The following is a 25,042-nucleotide window of genomic DNA, read 5'->3' on the forward strand; positions in this document are numbered from 1 at the left end:
TTGCGGAAAATGCATATAGTACCTCTGAACATCCTAAATTAATAATAAGCTGTTCGAAATCATCCAGACACGAACGACCCCCTTCTAAGAGGGTTGAAATGTTCCCTGATTTTCATCAAGATATTTATCGTCGACGTCCATAGACCCTCGGGAATCTTTTCTCTGATTTATGATTTGGAGCAATGGACTTTTTGACAGCCGAAATGAATTATTCGCGATCATGCACACACAGTATAGGCGGAAAAGCTCCGCCTAGAATGCTCGCGGTCTCCCGTTTCGCACACATAACGCGGCCGGAATTTGCGCGGCGACGAATATCCGCGTGCAGTCATCGATTCCCGAGATTGCCCGGGCAAGCTTTGCGGTTGCCCGCTCGGATCCGCTTCGAACACGCGTGCTTATCGCTGCTTGAACAACCTGCTCAACGGTCAGTTTTCGAGTGGAACGCCGATCGAACGAGGACCGAACGTTCGAGAGGGGCCAAGGGCTGCTCTGTGGACTGTAGAAACAATTTAATGAAATCTTGTGCTCCATGGCCCGACAAGGGCCCCCGAATCGATTCCCGAGAGGTTGTACTTTCGCATGGAACACGTGCTACCTGCTCAAAGTTGTTACTTGAAACTCAGTAATTTAATAATCCTTTTTGTTCCACGGAATCGTTTCCGGGAGAACGCGACTTCTAGGAGCTGCTTCCGCTCGAATAATTGATTCACCCCGTTGTTTTATAGTTGGGCGGGTTGTTTACACGCTTCTAGGAAATTTAAAGGTGCGCGGGACGGTAACTTGACTATCCCGAACAACATTAATCTCGCATTTTTAATCAAACGCAAACTTGTAGGTAGAAGAATCTCATTCGAACATGTTACGACTAAACTACTAATTTTTATGCGTCTATTAGCATAACTCGATGCAAGAGATTCTGTTTGTTTTCAGATTTTTGTAAAATAATGAACGAAAACGTGCCCTCAAAATTTTGATAGAGTTTAAAATAGATGATTGATAACATAATTTTAATGTAATTATAGGACAGAATTGAAAAGAGCACTTTTCTGGCAGGTTCGCAGAAAACTGATCGAAATTACATGACCGTGTAACTTTATTATTTATATTCAAGTTAGGTATACTTATATACACGTGTACACGTATAGCTCACTGCTGAAACACGAAGGTAAATGGCAGCGGGAGTTCCAAGAAGAAATTGAATTCCTCCGACAACCGAGTTTAAATCTAGAAGGTAGCAGCTGTTTAATTGCGACTCGCAGTGGAAGAGGAACGCTTTGGTCAGACCGAGAGACGTTTCTAATGAAACTGCCGCAAAAACAATTATTATTCTCTGGAGATCGCGTCCCTTTTACACTGGCGCCTTTCCTGGCCGTGCAAAAAAACGTGATAATGTTGGAAACGAGTGCAAAAATCAAATTACATCGCATCTTCGCCCTTCGCCCGACCGTCAAAGAGAAAACCCTGTAAGGGCCACATCGGAAATTCAATGAGAAGGTACTGTCTATACCGGGCAGAGTTGGGCATTAGTCGATTAAAATTTTAATCACGATTGATTCATTAATGTGTACGATTAAAATAGAAATCGTCGAAAAATTCAATCGACTGATGAAGTTAAAAACATAACAGCACGTAAACAAATTCAAGTTTACATTTTTGTCGGTATTCATATGTAGTCTTGATTTCGCATTTCATTTCGAATTTCATTAATCAATTATCCGATTGACGATTACAATGGAAAGGAATCGCAATTAACACGTTCGCTGCCGAGCGACATTTTCAAAAACGATTTCACCACGCCAACAAATTTTAATTAATTGTAAAATAAAAATACAAAGCATGTATTTATGGGAAAGATATTGAATTTAGATAATTTTTAATTGCTTTATTAATTGTACGAGTTATATCGTGGTCGGTTTTTGCGATAAAATGTTCTATGACTAAACTAGGAGATTAATTGTTAATTGCGATTAACGATTGAAGTAGAAATTTAGTCGTCAATCGTTGATAACATGACGATGAAAATATTCAAACAGATGTTGCATGGTTCCTAGGGGGACATACAGTCCTACAATCAGATTTTTCTTACTCTGCTTTTTAACCAGGTGTGAAGGTCACCTTCAGTTTTTTAAATAGTATGCCCAATATTTTTGTTCGAACTCGGATAAAGCGGAATTAATTGTATCCTAAATATAATAGTTAACGAGATATTATCGATATAATTTTCCATGTGTAGCTCCTACCTGAAAGCTAGTTCCAACTTGAATATAGTAAGTACATATGGAAAATTATTTCGATAATATCTCGTTAACTATAAGATTTATAATATATGGATGTTACTATTTTATCCTATTCATAAATAATGATGAATTTCGAAGAAAGAGAATATTCAATAACGACTAAACACGCGAACAGTTGAGATTAAACCGAATGCCGTTTCCCGCTAGAGCACCATATCCATCCAGCAATTACATCGCCATTATCGACCATCGGGAGCGAGGAAAAAAAGCATTTTCTAATTAGTTACGCTGTCAAAGCAAGCGTCGACCGGATCGACGTTAATTCGCAGCCAGACGTCGGAAAGCTATTTAAAACAGCTCTTCTGGCTCATTGATTCGAGCCGAGCCGTGGCTCGGACTTCTTCGACCCTCTTCCCCAACCCTCTTTCCAACCCCCGCTGACACCCCTTCAGGAATCTTTCCACAGTATCCAAGACCCTCCGAATCGAGGGTCCGTCGGACTGGAACATCGCGTAGAACGCCGTGGAATTGGAATTACAAGGGCAAAAACTTGCCGCAGGAGCTCGACCTCGGCCAGGATAGGTTCAAAGCACTCGTAACAGCGTAACTATAGCAACCTGTTTTACGAGTACGGACGCGACATGTCCCACGAGTGCACCTGACGAATCACAGAAATATATTTCGGAATGACGCACAGGGTGTAACGCGCGCGCCTTCAACATTTTCAGTAGTTACGAGTCTCTCCGAAACGTATCTTCAAAGGGAACCTGAGTTTGATCTACCTTTGAATTTATATTTATGTGAACATTTCATGAATTTGTATTTTGTGTCTCTCAAAAAAGAAATATTCGGCTGCTCTTTACTCTTTACCGGACCTTTCTCCTACGAATTATGATGTATTTGGTATGTAATCCAGTAGATTTGTACCCGGCGCGGATGCAGATCGAAGTTTCGAACCTGTAGGATCAATAGTTGAGGAGTTATGGTCGCTTAAAGTTGAACATATTTCCAGTTTCTTGACAGGTAACGGCGCCGCCATATTGGTTTGTAGGAGTTCGTTAGGATTAGGTCGAGGGAGGGGTGGGGCGGCGAGGTAAGCGGCTAGCTGTCAAAAATGCTCAACTTTAAGCAACCATAGCTCCTCAACTATTAATTCTACAGGATCGAAACTTCAATCTGCATCCGCGCCGGGTACAAATCTGCTGGATCACATACCAAATTCACCATAATTCGTAGGAGAAAGGTACTAATTTTGAGTCCGGTAAAGTAAAGATTACCCAAATATTCTTTTTGTAAAAGAAACACCTTGCGCTATTATGTATCCACCATATTTCGTCACAGGACAAACAGCTGATCAACGACGACTCGCGCTCTGAGGCCAAATATATAAAAACCGCGGACAACCAGGCCTTCGTTCGAATAATCCGTTTTGGGGAATAGTTAACGTTCGCACTCGACGGAGAACAGTCAATGAAGCATTTCTTAATTTCGATCTCTCCTGAGAAAACCTTTTCAGTCTACATTTTCTGTTCATATCTTATTTATACTTTATTGTACAAGGGTTTTCTGGTGGGTAGGTTCATCTCTATAGGACAATAGAGAAGTAAACGATGAGCAAAGAAGTAGAAATAGAAATAGTTCGAAGTAGAAATGGACAGTACTGGTCAGACAGGCAAGGGAAACATAATGGAGAGCATTGGTATCGATTTAATAATACCGTGAGTGAATGTTTAAATTTATTAATGGTTGAAATTGTTATTTCATTCGTACTCTGTTGTGTAAGAGTTCCGTGGCTGTCAGTTTCATTCGAATAGAAAGATGGATACAGGAAAGAAAAGATCTGCAACGTGCACTTGTGAACTGAAGTAGAAATATCAGGTAATGGTCGGACGAGCTCAGGAAATGATACTGCCAGTTTTTATTTTATTCGTTTTCCTTCAAACTTAAATTTACTAAAGATTCTACTATACTCTTATTTCATTTATACGAGAGTTGTAAATATTTTATATGCATTTAATTTTGTATAATAATTCTTTGGTCACCACGTTTATCGGAATGAAAATTTCACAAATGAAACGAACGAGGGATGGACGTTTCCTTGCGAGACACAGTAGAAATGGCAAATAATGGTCGGACGGATAGCTAAATTGAAACTAATGGCACCGATACCGATTACGAATGGGAACTGTGTTTTATCGCGTCCGTTTCAGTGTATCGTTGCAGCACTTCGTCGAACGTATCGCTAATAACGAGACACCTTGTACATTCGAACGCAGGAACCCGATTCGATACACGGTTCACGGACGAACATTTACGAGCCAGTCAGACGGTTATTTTTCCACGTGGCCGGCTGATTCACGATCATCGCCTGTAGAGCCGGGGGTAAACAGTATCGATCCCGTCACGGGAAATAAGAAGTCGAAGGGGAACTTTCTCGCAGACGAATCTTCCTTTTTCCTTCGCATTTTCAACGTTAGGTTGCTCCTTTCGAAACTTCTCTACCGTTAAATGTTTGTTTAATGGAGCTCCGTCACGGGAACTTAATTCTTTTTAGTATCGCAAACATAATATACATTAAAACAGTAATAGACATTTATGTATGTAGAAACTGATATAAATAAGGAAGAATAACGTAAGGAGTTCTTTTCATTAGCCAATGGACCCGGGGTAAATCCATTTAAAAAATTAATCTGATATTATAGGGCAATTTCAGTGACAGTCAGGACATTCGAAAAAATGTCTTGGAATTCGTTCTATTACGTTCATGTCGTATTTTATGTCTTCTGAAATTTTCTCCGATCTCGACTAACAATCTTGTTTGGTTATGAACGTTTACCACATTTTCCACGTACTCACAGGGTTCGAGGGCTAAGGTCCGAGGGCCGGGATCCGAGAACATTGAACAACAATTTTTGTACTTGTTTGTAGCCTTACCTGGAACAGAAAAGAGAAAAATACAGTGTTAGAAAACTTTCTTGTAACTCGTTTAATTCTATTTTTAAAGAAGTCATTCTCCGTTGATCGATGTACCGAGACTTTTCGAGCTGTGCACACTGTTACATAGAAACATGTTCATATATATTGGGTTGGAACGAAAGTTCGTAGCGTTTGTAAATGAAAATCGTAGGCTAAAATTCAGATATTTATTCATAGATTTATTCAGTAACATATTTTCCATTCTGTTCTATTATGATACTTTTTGCCATTTTCGAGGTAACCAGTTAATTTGAAAACGCTACGAACTTTCTCTCCAACCCAATATCTGCATCTAAAAAGAAAATTGTACAGCGTTCTACAGCCGCATCGCGCAGAATGTCCGAGTTTTTAGAATTCAGTCTTGAATTTCAGTTGTCGAAGAGAAATGCTTTCAGGTTCGGCAAAAATCGGCCACGACTCGTATCGCAAGACAAAATACGTGTCGGACAGGGAGCAGGGGTAAGATACAGGGAGAAAATATTTTCGAGGAGATCAATCAGCAACGTCACCGCTCTCCGTCTTTCCATCGGTATTCGGGGAAGGCTCGGTAGGATGAGGAACGTCCGTTTCTGTATCAAATTAACCTGGGAGCGAGTACGGACTCGGGGAGAGCCTCCGACTTCCGGATACGTGAGGAAGAATTTCCCCGGGCCGGTATTTCCTACCCCATCGTCCTTCGGGTTCAGAAATAGCTCGACAGTGGGAGAGAAAGAGAGAACTTTCACGAGTGAATGCTTTCAGGGAATGGTACGTGACGACGCGGACCGCCACGGAACAATGTTTTCTTTCTCGCCGTTGCGGAAAGATCATCCATGCGGGCGAGCGAACACCCTATCCACGCTGTCATGGCACAGGAAGCTTGGTGACGCTCTCAGCACGCCATTCGGACGATTTATCACGCGTATGTGTTAGTCGCGATTTTATTTTTGCACACTCCCATCGCGATTATCGCGCTGAAGTTAAGAATTAACGCGACCAATCGCAACTGGCGAATGGGAGGGGGATCGGTGCTTATGGCAAAGACGGCTTAGTGACGCTTTTCAGAATTATCACGCGTCTGTGTTAGTCGCGATTTTATTTTGCAGACTTTCACTGCCGTAAAAAATCGGAAAAATCAACAAGGCCGTCACTCAGCCATTTTCTAGCAAATCACAACAGGACAATGACTACAAGTGGTCTAAGTGAAAATTGAAATAAAAGATGAGTTTATCACTTATTTCACGTCACATTATTTTAAGCTAAATTAATTGAATGTAATTTTTACGGTGTTGTGAAAAATGAACCGTTAGATAGTGCCTGTTATCTCAATATTAAATTCATCCTGGAAAAGTTGTTCGATGTATGTACACTCAGTAGAATATGTTTCCGTACGCCCTTTAAAATAGAATAACTTTTTTATAATTATACCAAATGTGTGACCTGATGTTTTGTAAGCAATTAGAAGCATTGGTGTACTGAATGATGTGCAAGAAATATTTTCTAAATATTACAATTAACGAGGTTGCATGCAAGAATAAAAAAGGCACTTTTTAAAACTTTTATTTGGGCCCTTAATGAAAATTTAAAATATAAGTTTTGTAGAGCTATAGTAGTTACACACCTGCTGAAAATTTCATCGAAATCGACACGAGCTACAAACGGTTAAAAATTGTGAAAATACAACTTTTGATCAGTTTCTGCATAAATTCCACAAAATCGTACATCTTTCGATGCGTGTCGTTTTTTCCTGCGTCAACCGATTTCGATGAAATGTTCAGCATGTGTATAACTAGTAACATAGATCTACAAAACATATTTTAAATCTTCATTAGGAACCCAAATAAAAAAGTTTTAAAAAATGCTTTTTTTATTTTTGCATGTAACCTGATCAATTGTAATTTTTGGAAAACCTTTTCTGCACATCATCTAGGAAACCAATGCTTCTAATTGCTTACAAATAATCAGGTCGTTTGGTACAATTATAAAAAAGTTATTCTGTTTTAAAGGGTGTACAGAGGCGTGTTTTACTGAGTTTACTTCCAAGAGGTCCAATGGAAATCACCGACACAGATTTCTCCGACACGGTTTTCACCGATAACATTTCATTAATTTTTTATTTGTTAATTAATTAATGTGGATTGAATGAAAATCAGTGGAAAAACGAAATATGAAACCGAGTGTTCTTGAATTAATTAATTAATAAATAAAAAATTAATGAAATGTTGTCGGTGAAAACCGTGTCGGAGAAATCTGTGTCGATGATTTCCACGGGACCCATTTCCACGTAGGGTACTCGTTTTAACGGGAAGTCCATCAATTCTTTCCGAAAAAATGTCCAAATATCATGATTTTTTTCAATTGCGGACTATATGAAATGTGTGAGATAGTTCGGTGAAGGATTGTACTGTAATATTTTTGGCACGATTGTTTCCAAGAGGGGTTAAGCACAAACACAACCTGTAGACGACTCAATAATGCCTCTAATAGGGGCAATAAGTTCCGCGCCACGTCGTCAGGTTGGGAACTCGAGAACACGGCCGACAGTCACCAATTAATTACCGTAGTGCTGCGGTCGAATTCGGTGATTTAGGTGACACGGTGTCCGGTGTCGGGGCAGACGTCTCCGCGCGAAACATTTGCATTGGTCACCCTTAAATTTTAATAGGATCACACGGGCCGCCGGCTGCTGGTACGTGGTTAATTGGAATTCGTCGACGGAACGCCGCTGAATAATGTAGGTCGCGTGTTTTGTTTAATTGCGCGCGCGCGCGCGCGCTCGAGTCGTCGCGTCGTTCGCATAAACGATCGTGTTCCGCGCGTCGGAAGTATCCTCGCGTTCGAGTCTCGTTAGCACTTTATTTTCGAGTGCTCTATAAAAGTGAGCGCTCCTCGCGATCTACGAAAAAGAGACTTACCGAAAACCTGATTGTAATTAGACACCTCTAATCGTGCGCGTCTATGCGAACTCAAAGCCAACATAATTTCTAGCGGCGCGAACTAATTGGACCATTTGCACGGCTGCTCGCGTGCTTTGCGAACGCCCATTAAGCTTCGAAATGATAGTCATGGCAATTTGGTAGTTATCGAAGCGGGGAAGAGTCGGTCTTTGAATGTCGGAGTTCACTTTCTGAAACATTGTTTCGTTTGTTATATTTACAATTTCGAATTGAGCCTTGTTCCGATTTCATTCCAGCGGGACGAGTAATAATGAATATTTATTAAATTCAGCAAACTGTACAATAACATTGTACAATCAAAATTAATGAAACGCAGCGATGGATATGTGGGGACAATGTTAATTAACAACGGAAATTCATATTTTTAATATAGATGTCTTCATGCTTCAATCATTTTCTAGAAGGGAATATTTCTCTTGGACTTGAACAATATCATTCCGACTAACATATCAAGCAACATGTTCGGAGCACACGTGTCCGAATTCCTAATGATACAGCTAATTGCGGATGGCTCTGGAAAGCTGAGAGAGATTATTCGAAACGTCGCGGTTCCCTTCCCAGATGCAGGCTTTGTAGATTCGTAACTTTAATCTGGGTGCGGAGTAGTTAGCACAAAGGAGCGGTTTAAGTGAATTTCTTCCTGACTTGCCTTTGTTCGTAATTTCGAATTAAAGATGGAGCATAAAGTCGGGCAACTGTTTCGCTCGGAGTACTCCCCTCCTCTCTCTCTCTCTCTCTTTCTCTCTCACCGTTTCTCAGTTAGAGCTTCTTTAGAAAGTCAATGAGGCTGCCTTTCGGCTGCCGGAGTGCTTTCCACGGTTTTCCGAATATAAATATATTTTCATTCACAGTTTCGCGTACGAAGCTCTTTCAATTATAGAACGTAACCGGGAATTCGTTGTCGCGATGCAAATCAGCCACGGAAATAACATGAAAGCTTTGTCAGGCTGTGAACCGAATACTCGCATTTATCAAGTCTGAGAGCAGCGTGCTTTTTCACAAAGGAATCGTACTCTTATAACGACGAGTATTATATTATAGACGGCAAAAGAACTTACAGAATTCACGAATTGATGCTAAAAGTACCGAACAGATTAACATTTATTCTATTGAAAATAACGCGTCTATATTTTAATAATAAAAGATATAGTTTATGTTCCCGCTTTACAAAAAGTGTATGTTAAATAGAATAGCAAAACGAACACGTTGTGTCGGTTGCCTGGTCAGAGTTTAAACTGAGCATCGGTGGCATCGCAAAAACAAAACCGTAACGAAGAGGGCACAGCCGATTAATCAAATCGGTGGGCGCCTTCTCATTGGCTATTGTCATGGCATAGAGTATGAAAAGCTCATATTCCAACATATTCAACAACGGTTATTCAAATTATAGAAATAATTTCATTTCAATTGAAATTTACAACGCAGAACCTCTCAAGTATATTAAGAGAAGCTGCGAACATAACAGATACTCGGTTTTCTTAGATATCGTATTTACAAAAAATAACGTTCATGTAACAACGAATATAGTGGAAACCATGAAAGCTCGGTTTGTGAATGAATTCGACTTTTACTTGTCAATAGAATCCAGCAGATTTTCTGTGGACAAAAGCTGACCAAAAATTGTAATTTACATTGTATTATATTATCCTGGTTCCCAACAATACGGCGCCAATGCACAAAGATTCGGACAGTGAAGTTGCCTCGCAAGCTTCTGGTGTTCAGAGGAGCTATCAGTGAGCTTGCGTAAATCTTCCTGGCTCCGCTCTATCTTCTGCAACCAGAGATAACCGTAGTTCCCGAGCCACATTACGAAAAACATTGAATTATCGTTGCCAGAGCTTTGGGAACGGTGGCGTTGTCCCTGCTGGTTGCGGAGATTGCCCGCATCTGCCCAGTGATTCACGGGATGTTTGCGCTCGATGAGATTAGCGAATCCAAATGCGCCCGCATCCGATCGTCATCATCGTCATCGTGTTGACGGCTGTCGTTAAATTCATCAAAAACGATCCACTGCAATTTGTCCGAATTGGAAACACACTAAGAATCCTCCGTCCCTCTTTACAGTGATTCTAATGAATATTATTACTAGACTGCGGATCTTTATGCATTTATACGAAAATGGAGTAGACGAAATTCAAAATTGTCCTGCTACTATATTATATTACATTTTAAAAGTTTAATATACTTCATAAATTCTTGGATAATTTTCTGTGAACATGTTTAGTGTAGACCAGATGTCATTTTTATTGCATAAACCATTACGTTTAATAAATTGCAACATTTTATACAACAAGAAGAGAACTTTCAATCTCTGTAAATAAATAAATCGAGATATTAAAGCGACTGGAAAGAGAGTCATTCGAGGCAGCTGCTATACAGCACTGCAAACATTTCCAGACAGCGTCCGCTCGCAATTTGCCGGTTTATTCGAATTCAACAGAAACTCTTGAATTAAACATCAACCGAATCGCGTTCTCATTTGTTATATTACATTTTAATTCACATGATCCGCGTCTGGGAAATTCCGCGCGAGAAAATAATACATTTACATGTGGTCGAGTTCTCTGAGCATGATATACAATGTTTATGTCGCTTCGCGTGCAGTCGGACGACCGAATGGCGCGAACGTGCGAACTTTTGGCACGAGCGGGACCGCAAACGACCCGAAAACGCAGTTACCACGTTGATATAATTGCGACGAATAAATCAAACGCGGCGTTAAACTTCTCCGGGCCGCGTGCTGCTTCACGGTCAATTTTTCCGACGAATGTACAACCTGTTTCATCGATATTACCGTCATTAATATCGCCACTGCTTGTCGCGAGAATACGTACGAACATTTCCCAGTGCCTTAACTAATGCAGTTACCGAATTTATGAAAATGGTGTCTCGTTCATTCAGTTCCGTACACGAAATGCTCAAGAAAATAATTTGCTTTTGCATTCTTCATCATGCATTTGTACATTATACACTTTATAATTATATTTATAATATATAATGATATTATCCATTTTACATTTTTTCCTCATTTTACAACCTGCAGAACGATACATAAGAAATCATTTGGTTATTCATACATGACATGCTGAACAAGAAAATATTCTTGCACATTGTTAAAAGATGAAACTACATGTTGAAATATGTCAAAATGAATCTATTGTTTCACTCAAAGAACGATCGATTTAATATTTGTATAGTTCAGTTTATTTATAAACCCGTTAGTTATTTGTTCGATGTATCGTTCAATGCTTCTAGCGTGAATGATTCTCAATTGACGTGTGATATTTAAATCGAATAGACGTGTTTTCTGTGTGCTCATAGTTGTGTTAATAAAACTTCAATAAGTTAATTTGTTTGATTAAATACACATAATCTAATACTACACATTGTTAAAAGATGAAATTGCAAGAACATAACTCATATACCATATAAATCCTTGCAAAAACATGTCCTCTATATCCAGTAAATAAACTCGAACTAAAAATAGACAGTATTCAGCCACGAACGAGCCCTTCTTCGTTAAACAAAATTAGCAAACTCCGAAGAAATTGCAAGTTTAAAAAGCTAAACGAAGCCCTGATAATGCCAGCGGATAAAGGGAAAAGGTTTCCCGGTAAAGAAATTATGGCGGATGTCTTGTAGGCGGCGCAAGATTGCTCCGAGTTCGTCTCGCAATAATTGATGAAGTTCTGTTCAAGTATTTTCAAAAGACTTTTCCGAATGTTTAACTCGGTCCCGGGACTCTCTCTCTCTGCTACGGAGACGCGGAGAGAAACAGACTGAGATGAGACGGAACGTTTCGCAGTGTCTCATCTAACTCCGGCCAACTTGTAATAGACCTAAGTAGTTTAGCCCCGCTATCTAACTCCTCGGATAACTCCGTTAACCACGGCGTCTGGCCCGGTTGCCTGGAATCCTCTCGGCGAAATATTGCATTTTCTTCCATCCGAATTATGCCCGACGACTCCGGGCGAGGCACAATCCCCGAAAATCGCACCGCAGAATTCAGTGCTCCGGCCTGGCAGCTGTTTCTTTGCGCTGTATCCCGGATTTCATCATTTCATTAATTTATTCATTCATTTAATCGGGCTCTTGATATCGAATGAACACGATGGTAAAGAATCAACGCGATGGACGAACGAATAATAATTCTCTCTCTATTCTCTACGTAACTGTCGTAGCTTAGGGAGCGCCGAGCGACAGTTATAGAAGAGGTACTAGAGTAAATCATCTATGGTCGCAAAAAGATTGTACATGACGAATGCAAAAAGAATATCCCTTCCACTGCAGTAACCACTATTAACGCGATGCTGAGAGTCGTCGTTGCCGCCATAGTTCAAAGACCCGTGCGTCCTCACAATGTTATACCAATATAAAAACTTTTTTATTATTATTGTACTTGTTTTTTTCATGAAACTTTCACCAATATATTTGTGGCATTTTTCTGATTAAAATAATACCAAACACGATATAATTTTAACTGTATTTGGTGGTTTAATTGACGATGAAAGTATCGGGCGCCAGAAAGGACAGCGTAAGGGAAAGAAAGAGACGCGGAGAGTCGCAGTCGCTTCGGCCCACACAGAGCTGGGGAAAATAGTATTTTAAATAGTAAATAGTAAATATAATCCCATTTAATTTACAGTGTCTGTACAGCTTTGAAAATAAAATATTTTATTTGATGTAGTAATTTTTGAAAATAAAATATTTTATTTGATGCAGTAATTTTTGAAAATAAAACATTTTATTTGTTGCAGTAATTTTTCAAAATAGTATTTTATATTTTAAGAATATTGAAAATATTTAGACTTTGTCTTTATTTTCAATTTCAATTTTAAATATTATTGCTCAAAATAATGGTTTGCATTCAATAGATTTCCATCAGAAACAAAAAAATAAAACGAAAATGTGGCAAATGATATAGTTTCTTATATCAAGTACCATTTCTTCTTTAAATTATTGCTAAAATGAGAAATATTAAATAAGTAATGCGATTTCTGGAAGTATTGGGTATAACGACGCAAAAAATAAAATATTCTATTTTGTGTTTCAGATTATTAAAATAGAAATATTTTACTTTGTGTTTCAGATTATTAAAATAGAAATATTTTATTTTATGGATGAAATGGTTAAAATAGAAGTATTTTACTTCGAGGTTCACATAGCTCAAATAAAATACTATTTTCTTCAAGCAAAATAGAAACCAAACTATTAAATAATATTTCAAATATTTTTTTCGCCAAATAATGTCCACCTTTGCTTCGGCCGCGCGCGGTCTCTTTACACGCGCTGTCTTTCTCTATGTTCGGCTCGGTCTTTGAAGCTCAAAAAAATAGTGTCCGTGTACGAACTGTGCAAACGAACCTCCCCGAGGCTTTTGCAATTAAAGAGGATTTACTGTACATTCTTTGTAATGTGTCGAACGTAGAGAAGAATAGCGACTGAAAAAGAAAGAGGACAAACTTCAAAGGTGCCATTTAACTTTTCACAAATTCAAAAATCAAAATTCTCTATTTTTGATTTTCCTCGATGAAACTTTCATGTTTTCTACTGTTTCAAATTACGCCTACTCATTTTTGTCATAAATGCATCAAATCCGCTGTCTAATTATGATCGTAATTATATAGTGTTTCATGTAATTTCAGTTTTGTCGAACACGTTACATCGGAAAACTCGTTTAAATGAAATTAATAAGACACAGTGGGGGTAACTGGAACGATATACGATTCAAGCGAACGAAATTGCCGGACCTTATGCAGTAGCCTAATACATCGAACGCTGCCAGGTATTCCGGGCCGGGGAAACGTGGCTTGGTAAATATTTGTCGATGAATTTTTCATTACAGCCCCCAGTTGCCCGCCGTTCGCCTGATGAAAGAGCGTCGTCGTCGGTGCCTCGGTGGAAAAAGGAAAACATGGGATAGCATTCGGTAATTTTGCTATGCGAAAAATATATTTCGCTCCCGCGGAGTGGATCGGAGGTCAAGGACTGGGCGAGCCAATTGCATAACGCGCTTTGACGAACTCGCCGAACGAGAGGAATTGATTGTTTTACATATATATTCCGGAGACCCGGCCGCCGGATAGTATTCGACGGCGATTTAATAGCGTCGTTGGTCGGGAATTAATGATCGGAGTCGAATCAAATCGGAAAATCAAGTTTACATCCCTCGGAACCCTTCGATCAATCAGTCAGGGTTCGTTGATACTCGGTTTCGCCGCTTTTTGATCGCTCCCCTTTCGCTTTTATGTTAACGCGTGCGATTCTTCGAGAGTAATTGAAATTATTTAGACGAATTTGAAGAATGTGGTGCTAGATCAAATCCTATTTTCATTGGTAATAACTAGGCTGCGGATATTCATACATTTATGAAAAAAATTGGTTGGATGAAATATAAAACAGGAGAAGATTAGAAAAATTTAGAAACATTGTAATATTGTTTTTAATATAACCAAGTCATGGGTAAAATCAATTTTTGTTTTACTTCTGCTTCCGACCATCAATGCAGAACATTTTTATTTTGCATAAAGATCTGCAGTCTAGTAATAACATTTGTACTAAATTCTGTCGAATTTGATACTCCAGCATTTTTAATTATTCACTTTATTACTTTCACTTTATTGTTCATTAAACCATGGAGATCCGCAGTCATAAATGTATATGCATGAAATACGATCTCTGGCGAATTCGGGAATAATAAATATTATTCTCTTACTATTGTTCTCCAAAAATTTTGTGAAAATTCTGTTATATTATAAATTTATTCCAAGATAAGAAGAGAGAAATTTATGCCTTCCTTTCTTCATGAATTTTTCTGTGTTCTTATTAACGTGATCGACTTCGTTCTCATCATCCAGGCTCGATTTTATTATACTCAGTATAATTCTTGACGTGATATTAAAGAAAATAAAGCACCAATTTACTATTCGAGACAGTATTTCCTGCATTCCAGTCGATCTTTATCTTTTTCTTTTGTGTAGCCCCTTGTTCCCTGGGCCGTCAGCTTTTTTTATTCCCTGCGAGAGCTGAGAGGAGAAATTTAATTAAATTCATTTAAATTTACTGCAATTTGAAATTTAAATAAATGTAATTAGATCCACTGAGGGGCTGGCCACACTCCTTACGAGCGATGCATAGAGCTTAAATATTTCATTCGAAGAAATATTTTAAATTCACAGATAGATATAAACAGTAATTGCAAAGCTTGTAAACGTTAAAATTCGGTAACAAATTATTTCGATCTGTCCTTAATTTGTTAAATATTTTCTCCACAGATTCTCGAAACTGCGTTGTATACTAATCTTGACAGTGAAACACACGGGACTAGGAAAAGCGAATTAAAGTCGTGAAAGTGCTCTACGATGTAACGAACAGGTCGCCTAAGGGTTCGAAACTTTGCAGTGGGAACTTGGATAAGTCGTGAGAGAAATAGCTCTCTTTTATTAGGTACAATGTTGAAGTGAAAGGTGAACGCGCAGACTGCTCAGCAAATTTTCTATTCCATTGCTTTGCAACCGTCGCTTTTCGAAACTTACGAATTCCTTTTGCACCGCGGTGCATGTGCAACGTAAGAGCGAAGGTAGAAACGAATTAAAAATAAATAAGACTGTGGCCGACTGAACGTGCAATTTGTAGCTGCAAAATTCACCGCTTATCCATACTGTGTACCGAATAATAAATAATTGGAAGACCCGGAGAGAAAATAAAGGAGAAGAAAATTTTACGATTTTTCGCATGATCACGTTCCTTTACTTTCGTAAGTACTGTAAATACTCGACCTGAGAAAACAGGAAAACATGTCACTTTTTAACGAGAACATTTCCCCCTACACATTATTTCCATGCCCGATTCAATTGCCAAGTTCTTTCACCTCGGCTGGACACATTCCATTCGAAATCGTCCCCGTATTCTCAATCGCGACAGACGCGTGCAGTTTCTAAAGCTCCGCGGGAGCGGAAGCTCTATCTGGAAGGTGGAAGAGAGGCTTCGCAGATCCGTTATAATTGTTCCCTTTCAGGCGATTATTTAACCGGTAATTCAAAGCGTTAACGAGCACGCGCGGGCATGTGCATAAGAGAGCGAGTTCGCGGTTTATCGCGCTTTTCCACGGAATCTTTTTACCGCCGGTAAATTAGACCACGGCGTCCGTTCACGAAGCATTTATTCCAGTCCCTACCGTGGCACTCTTTCGAGAAACGGCGCGAAGAATCGGCGCACGTGTCGCTACGGTGCACGCGCGCCCCAAAAACACCCATGAAGACCAGCGTCCTTGAACGGGACGCGGCCCTGACACTCGCAGCTCGATCCCCAGCGCTTCGTTCCGGGGCAATTTGTCCGGAGCCCCATCGGAAACCCGGGAATTAACCCTACAACCACCGAGGGCGGGTCTCCTTAAACCCACTAGACGGAAAATGACCAAGCGTCCAAGAAACAGTTCTCTTGCTTCACTAAATTATATATTGTCCCTCGTTATTCTACAGGCTTCGAACTAACACGTTGAGGACCTGGAGGAATGTGTACAAACCTTGCTGGAATGTTTTTTCAATTTTATAATCAATCATTTAACCTTTGACTTACTGTTATTTTCGACTTGGTTAAAATTATTAAGAAAAGGAATCGACAGGGACGAAGCTCCTATTAATTTTTCTTTAGCGGAAAAAATCCGCAGTTCCGTAATAAATTGTGAAAAATTCGTTTCTCTTTTTTCACTGCGTTCAGAGCGATTAAGCAGCGGCCAACTCGAGAAATCGCATGCGACATCCTGCAACTACGGTTTCCAGCCCACGCCGCCATCTTGGCTGATCGATGAATGTTTTATTCAACGGGGAATCTCATTATCCGCCCCGAGAGACGTGTTTTGGTCGCGCGATGCGCTGATTTGCCGCCGCTTTATTTTATTACCGCGCGCACAATTAGCGGTGCGATTGTTCAAAATATTTTGTCCGAGTGTAAAACGCGTACCGGGCATTCAGAATAAAATTCTGTTACGGCGGGAAACGATTTCGACGGGGGCGGGAATCAGTTCACAAGGTTCTCCGCGAATGTAAAATTCATATTTGTGTGTGCCGTTTCCTCGATGTATAAATTCATGCCGATGCGAACGCTCTGTGTCGTCCTGTTGCGTAACGTGTTGCCGCGTTAAATAACCCCGCATAGTGACAGACAAATTGTAAGGGGATAGTTCTTGTCCTGGAAGCTTCTTTTTTTTCTCTCTCTCTCTCTCTCTCTCTCTCTCTCCGCGCTGACCGTAAAACTGACATAAATCTCCGAGGAATCTTATAAAACTGAAAATTGGATGCTTCATTCTCTTCGCCGACGCTTTCAGCGAATTAAAGTTTCAACTGGAAGTGGATCAAACTTCCATCAAGTTCGCATTTTACAAAATTCTGCGGAGAGTGTGCGTGCCGCGGACGCGCGGATAAACTATGAATTTTGCGGTTTTATGATAAAAACGAACAGCCGAAGTATGAGATAGTGAAAATGTCCGAGAAACTGTCAAGGTGTTAAACTAAGCTGACATATAGTAATGCTACTATGCAAAGGATGCAGGAAAACATGCATTATTACAATAATAACAATTATAGCGTGAACTGCCCAAATATGATATTTTTGTTGATGTCATTTTTTGATTATTTTAGAATGCTCTTTTTCGTCCAAAAAATTACCAGTTGTAGATCCATATCCTCCCTATAAGATTCTGGGGTCAAGTTTGTTAAAAAATTAATACTGCTTGGAAAAAATATTTTTTTTTGTGGTGTATCATTTGCAGGTTCCAGCCAAAGGGGTTCTTAATATGGTACACCTTGAGTCCGTAATATGACACCTAGTGCTATAATGTTAATAGGGAATCCTTGGTAGTGCTATATTGGGAACTCCACGTGGACTGATAATACTAGTTACTGACAAAGAGAAAATGAATTTCAGCCCAAACCAACAGTTGGCAAACATTAATACAAATAAACTGACACTACAGATATGTTCAAATATTTGAACAACATACAATCGAGAATCTAACCGCAAAAATATTCAACACGTGGAGACACAACTGGCAAAGGATCGATACTAAAATCTATAGAATGGTGCGATTGCACTGCACACTGTTGAGTAAACATCGTAAACTATTGTTCGAGGATTTTCTCACTAGAATGCGACTTCTCCTTTACAAGATATAAGGTAGTGCCATAATAGGCGACTATACCACATTTGTGCACTTTACCCTGATCGTGTCACATAAGAACTTTGAAAGAAAAGGAAATCTGTGTCATATAAAATAATAATTAGACACAGCAGATCTATATTCTATTCTATCTTGAATAATCCTAACACGTTGAAAACACTTGCGTGTTCAAAGAAACGAATGAAATAATTCCTCACGAATGTATCCTCGGAATATCAATGAAAATAAACGAAAAAATGAGGAACCCGGTATTTTGGCAGAACCTGTAGTTCCAGCGTGAAAATAAGAGAACGATCGAAGGTTCCGACGATGTCACAGCAATAACGGAGGGTGTCCTATCGACAAAGGGGCGTAGAAAAAACACGCAGCATCTCCTCCTTAGGATAAAATGTCCCATCAGGACCAGGCGAATCGTGGAAAGATCTCATCGATTCACCACGAAAGCGTAGAACGACCTTGCTCGATTTAATTTTCATTCTTTCGGCGGAACGATACCAATCGATAGCGGACCGTTCAGATTAATCGAGGATTCGATCGATCAATTACAGTACCCGGTCCCCGTGCCTCGGCTCATTCAATTTCCATCCCACTTTTTCGCGCCGATAGATTCTACCTCGAGACTTTCTTCGATTAGATCCCGCGATTCTATTCAATCGTTTCAAGCAGCTGCCAGTTTCCCGCCCGAACATCGGGGAAGGGATTTTTGTTCGGCCAGGAAATTAAAGATCCGGGTCCCAGGCTCGTCCGACTGTGTTCAACACCGGTGAAAGATTGCTCACTGTTATTTAGAATCGATCGCTGCCGCCGCTGCATTTCCCTTGCAATCGTGTGTGTAGGAACACGATTATTCATAATGTATCAACCTTTTTTTCTGTAGGTGGAGGCGAAGGTCATATAAAGCTCATCAATTTCCTTTTTGTCAATCAGTATTACACAATTTACATCGTAATATTAAAACTCCTTTTCTCTATTTAACGATCTTAACACATTACCGACCGGTGGTTATTGTATAATTTTGAAAAATTTGCAATTTATTGCTTCAATAGTAACAGCAATTTTCGTTGTGAACTAACGAGTCATCCTCAATAATGTCATCTAACAGTTTCATTTAAGATTGCAATGTAAAAGGAAATTTCTATGATTTCTTTTGGTACAGCACAACTATTTCAAAGCCTATCAATCCGGCTTCCGGTAGGTAAAGTGTTAATAAATTGACAATAATGCGTCGGCGTCTCCAGACTGTCTTAGTTTCTTTACTAAATTGTTTATTAATAAGTTAAGGAGAAATAGGTTCGCGACGCCGCGCCGTCCAATGAATGCAAGACTATTTTTCACCGGGGATCATGCGTACAATTTCCGTCGGAACATGTCCCGCCGACTAATAGAAAGTCTAAGATAGAAAGAGGCGAATGGTTTCATTTTGGTTCACTCGAGCCAGCGGCTCGCGGACGTTTTCAGGCAACAGCGAACAAATATCGCAAATGAAATACTTCCGGGCGACGAGATTTTATTGTAGGATCACAGACACACACCGCATCCGTGCACTCACTGCAGAGGCACATTAATCGAAGCCACTCCGCCGCTAGGTAGAACCAGCCCAAGAAATATCTACTGGGTGGCTAAGGAAGCAAAATCGTTAAAAATTATTTTTCCTCGCAGCTCCCATCGTCCTATAACATTTTTCCGTAAAAGCTTTGTTAATAAATTCATTTACGCTTCGACCAATTACGATCTGGGAACAAGTTACCTTTACGGTGTTCTCTTCTCCCATAATAATAATCATTAGACTGCGAATCTTTATGCAAAATAAAGATTGCTTCATTTTTAGCCTCTCGGCCATAAAAAGGGACTCGGTTTACAATTCATACATATCTCATACACTTTGCTTTCAGCTATGTTTTTCCTATCTTTCTCTCGACTCTTCTCTTTCCTTTTTCTTCCCAACATCTTCCTAACTTACTCAATATTTCCTCTATGCACATACCACTCTCAAGTTCCCTTTCGTCCCCTAATGATTTTAACAGAAGAGAAATCACATATTGGCATCTTCAGTTTTTAAAATTTTTCTAACAATTTTCAGTTTCATGTACTCAATTTTGCTATAAATGTATACAGATCCGCAATCATGATTCCTCCACAATATTAGACTTAAAAAGATTGCAATTAAAAAGATTTTAGTAATTTGAATGCAAAAGGTACAATGTTCTCATTGCATATAATATAATCTTCCAGCGAGATGAAATGTGTGTTACTGCACTCGTTTCCTGCCAACCGGATAATTCAGCATCGACGTTCGCCGGGTACCAATTCGCAAGCAAATTGCTTTGGACAGTATTCCGACGGGGATACGAGGTATCAAAGGAGCGTCGTTTTAATAGGACACCCAGTATACGAACTTCCCATTTCCCGGGAACCGCTATGCGACTCGGTGCACGTCTCCCGAATAGATAATGCTTAACAGGAATATACGTCGACGACCTGGATCCTGCGGGCACGCGTGAAAGGCGGCTCGTACTTTTCGTTTTGATACGAGATTACTAAATCACACACCTACCCCCCCCCCCCCCATTGTAATCATAGATCGATGGTAATTAATGTAAGGCCCGATCGTCGCAGGACTTATTCGATTCGGATTTTACCCCACTGCCAGAGGACGATAATTAATTTTAATTCTTCATTATTCCGTGGCTCTGATTCGAGTTATTAGCTATTGATAGAGGGAATATTTAAGGGGCGACCAGATCGTAAAATGTTGAGCTGATCAGTATCAATTTGTCATCCGACACTGTCGCTGATTTGCATGAATTATTCCGTATCATTTTCGTTTCGTTCTATTCATCCTGATCCCTTGAATAGGTGCTTATCAGGTGGATTTTATCATTCTCATTTTATTTTTTGTTTTTAGTCACTTTGGAAACACAGCGTTTACGCGGGGTCCCATGGAAATCACCGACACACATTTCCCCGACACGGTTTTCACCGACTCCAGATTTGGCCGACAACAACTTTGGCCGACAACGCCTTTAATCGAAAACGATTTTGATCGACAACGACTTGAAACGACCACAGTAGAGAATATAATAAATTTTATGATTTCGGCGCAGCGTTCGATCATTTATCGAAACCAGCAATTGTGCAATTAATTAAACATGTTTCTCGACGTTTCGATCCTTACGTGGATCATTCTCAAAGAGACATTTTTTGCGTCTGAAAACTAATATATGTGTAATATATTTTGAACAAAAATGTAACACAGCCGTGTAAATCCAATCGGGAGAAAAGAAAAATATAAAAACACATACTTGCTGTGACAACAAAGAACATTTAAACAAATATTAGCAAGTTACAAATAACTGGACTTTGTTCGATGGTGGCAAATGTGTAACTGAACCATGTGTTAGACAAACGCAAGGAGGAATATGTCCTGTAGGACAACTAGTCCAATGATTGGTTGGTCGCAATCATATTTTTGTTACAGTAGATAATATTGTGTGATAATTAGATTGCGGATCTTTATGCAAAATAAAAAATGTTTGCATTGATTGCAAGACACAGGAGCCAAATAAAAATTTCATTCTTCTTTTGATGATGTTGTTAAGGTGAAACTAATACACTGGTGGCCCTAAATCTTTTTAATACCTCTACTCTTTTAAATTGTACGTACCCATTTTTGTCATAAATGCATAAAATCCGCAGTCTAGTGATAATACATATGATAATACATACTGTGGTCATCTCATATCATTGTGAATCAAATTCGTTGTCGATTAAATTTGATATATTCCTTTTCAAAAATGTTCTCCGCTGCTTTGTTGAGGAGTTATTAGCGAAAAGCGCGGACCAATCAGAGCGCGACTACTATGGACGGTGCTCAGCGAGACCTTCGCTCGGATTGGCCCGTGGTTTTCGTTAATAACTCCTAAACAAGGCCGCAGATAACATTTTTGCAAAGGAAAATGTCGCTTGAAATGGTCTCAGGAACCACCCCGTTTCGGGATTTTCACGAATTTTGGGACACCCTGTATAGTATGGCGGCCTTGGCGCTGCCTTAAGCTACTGTTGATTTTAGAAAGTTCTCTATTTTCTCTCCGTATTCCATTTCCATTCTTTTGTATTTCCGCTCCGCGCGAGTGTGTTCAGTCCTGGTACACATCTGGTGACCAAACCAGATCTTCAAGGTCACGGTCAGGCCCTTGCGAACCTTCGCGCTTTCTCCGGGTTTAATCTCATCCTTCCGCCATTGCCTTTTTCCGCAAGTCCTTACTTTCCTCACCTTATTCGGTTTTCTCCTACTCTTCTATCTTTGCTTTTTGTTTTTGAGAAGTGGGGAGCTAGTGACGAGTGCCCACGAGACAACTAGTCTCCCTTTTACACCGATCACTTTTCAATAAACTTGCGTTGAGTAAAGCTACTTCACAGAGTCCGATCATTTATTTACCAGTTCCTCCACAATAGATATTCGGCATTATACTGCAAACTCTTTGCGGAAAAGCTGGAGGATTAGCCGAGAGTATTTCTCAAATATTTATTTTCTAATGGCGACGCTATCGTTCTGTTCGTTTTAAAAATACTGGAGCTAAATATGAATATTTTCGAATGTAAGATCACAAGCGGATAAAAAGCTGGAAATTTCGAGTTACGTTGTAAATTCTTCCGGAAAGAGCCGGGGTATTATGCGAGAAAATTTCTAAGAAAGTGCACCGCGGCTCATAAATATTTGATCATTCCCTCAGCGTAGGGACTTTTTCATGAAAAAGAATACGACCGAATAGTGAAGTATCTACACACTGAAATGTGACCCATATCTGTACACGATATCGAAACGTGAAGACTGCGAAAAGTTCAACTCTGCGGTGTGCTTCAAATTAATTAATTCATTCAATAACGAAATAATTTTCCAACTTCACTCCCCCGACCAATACGAATGAAGAATTTAGTTCTTCGGTTTATATTCCTCGGAATTCGTATAACCGATAAAAACGTTTCCAAGTAGTAATGTGTGCCGAGAGCAGATTTTGTATTTTCTTGGATTTCCATCGAGGTTATCGCGTACGCAACAGCCTAGATGAAAAAAGCCCCGGCGAGGTTGTGGGTTTCGAAATCCGCAGAGAATCGAGGCCCTTCGTTGTTCGTCGGGTATTAGAGGGCTTTTTTTGTCCGTCGTGCTACGTGATTCTTCAGCTTGGTTTTAATTTTACAGCATGGTTCGAGCTACCCCCAGCGGAAAAGGTGAAGGTTAACACCGAGAAATCGTGGGTGGTGAAACTTCCCTCCCCTCGCCGCGGGGAAGAGTAATTTGGAAAGGGTTTTCTTTGCATCAAGAATGGGAATAAATGAAATTTGTAACGGGTGTAAGACTAGCTCTCACGTATAATCCACTGTTCCAACCGAAATTCAACCTTCTTTACGATGCGGATCTGCGAACGACAAAAGGCGACGCTGCAGTCTATCAAATTTCGATGAGAACGCATTTGTGGTAGACACATGAAATTACAGTTGGAAAATTCTCTATGAAAATATAATCCGCTTCCTCCATTATTTTATGCATCTGAAATCATCTTAAATGAACTTCTCTACGTGCTTGACACAGGGATCTGTTCTAGCAGAAAAAAAGTTAATTAGACACATGCTGTTGATTATTAGTGTTTGTGCAAACAAACTTATTCTTTCCGGAACACATCTCTCGATCAGACCTAATTCGAACCTTCGAACAATGTAACACATGCTGCAAGGTACTAACACCTTTAAATGTAAACCTACCACAACCCTCTAAATATTATTAATAATATAAAGAAAACTTCTAACTGTTCAAAATACTTTATCGTCTATTTCCGAGCCTGAAACCACTACACACACACTCGAACCTAGTCAAACCTTGCACAACCAAACGATTCAATTTTAACTACTTTCTGGTATGATGAAAAAATTAAACCGACTTCGAAAAAACGAACTAAAAAGTATGAAATAATTTCCATTTAATTTATGTGAATACACACGAACTTAAATACAATACAATCTTTTCGGAGGCGGCGCAAAATTGAAAATCCTTAAATTCTTCTGCATACTTTTACATATTAATGTATCTTCTCTTCCCACCTACTGATTACCAAGGAATATTTTCAATTTTGCGTCGCCTCCGAAAAGATTGTATTGTATTTAAGTTCGTGTGTATATTCACATAAATTAAATGGAAATTATTTCATACTATTTGCGCATTTATTTAGTGCGTTTCAAAGTCGGTTTAATTCTTTTTTATAACATTTTTTTATTTCACACTTTTTAGCGAAACGAGCAGAATTTGTAGAAGACCGCAGGATGGTCTTTTGGTCTTATTGGTTATTTGCAATAAAAACTGCAAAGAATGAAAAAATGCAAAATTTGTTTTCAAGGGACCAATCGGGATATATACTCTACAAAATGCAAAAAATTTCGTTCCGATTGGTCCATCCGTCTCGGCGTAATCGGTGAACATACATAGAAAAAATCGAAAAAAAGGTCGAATTGAGTAACCTCCTCCTTTTTCGAAGTCTGTTAAAAATGAAAGATTTGCTAGGATAATGTACGTAAAATTATTCAGATCTTGTCAAGACATATATGTATTTCAAGATCACCGTTCTGCAAGCATTGAACCATTACGTTTCAAAATTATGCTCGACCGCAATAGTTTCGTTGTAGCGAACGGCCGTGCAAATAGTAGACCAAGCAAATCCAAA

The 25,042-nt window shown here is 39.4% G+C and overlaps 2 protein-coding genes across 12 annotated transcripts in view; both read right to left on the reverse strand.

Moving 5' to 3' along the window:
- LOC143212889 (phosphatase and actin regulator 2) overlaps positions 1–25,042 on the reverse strand; it is a 422,446-nt gene that overhangs the window by 113,501 nt on the left and 283,903 nt on the right. The gene's annotated exons all lie outside the window — the stretch shown is intronic.
- LOC143213022 (uncharacterized) overlaps positions 426–25,042 on the reverse strand; it is a 156,373-nt gene continuing 131,756 nt past the window's right edge. Inside the window, exon 3 of the mRNA XM_076432464.1 lies at positions 426–5,174. Within this exon, the coding sequence (XP_076288579.1) occupies positions 4,960–5,174 (215 nt within the window). The 3' untranslated portion in view covers positions 426–4,959. The remainder of the gene's footprint in view (positions 5,175–25,042) is intronic.

Source organism: Lasioglossum baleicum, chromosome 1 (assembly GCF_051020765.1).
Source record: "Lasioglossum baleicum chromosome 1, iyLasBale1, whole genome shotgun sequence".
NCBI lineage: Eukaryota > Metazoa > Arthropoda > Insecta > Hymenoptera > Halictidae > Lasioglossum > Lasioglossum baleicum.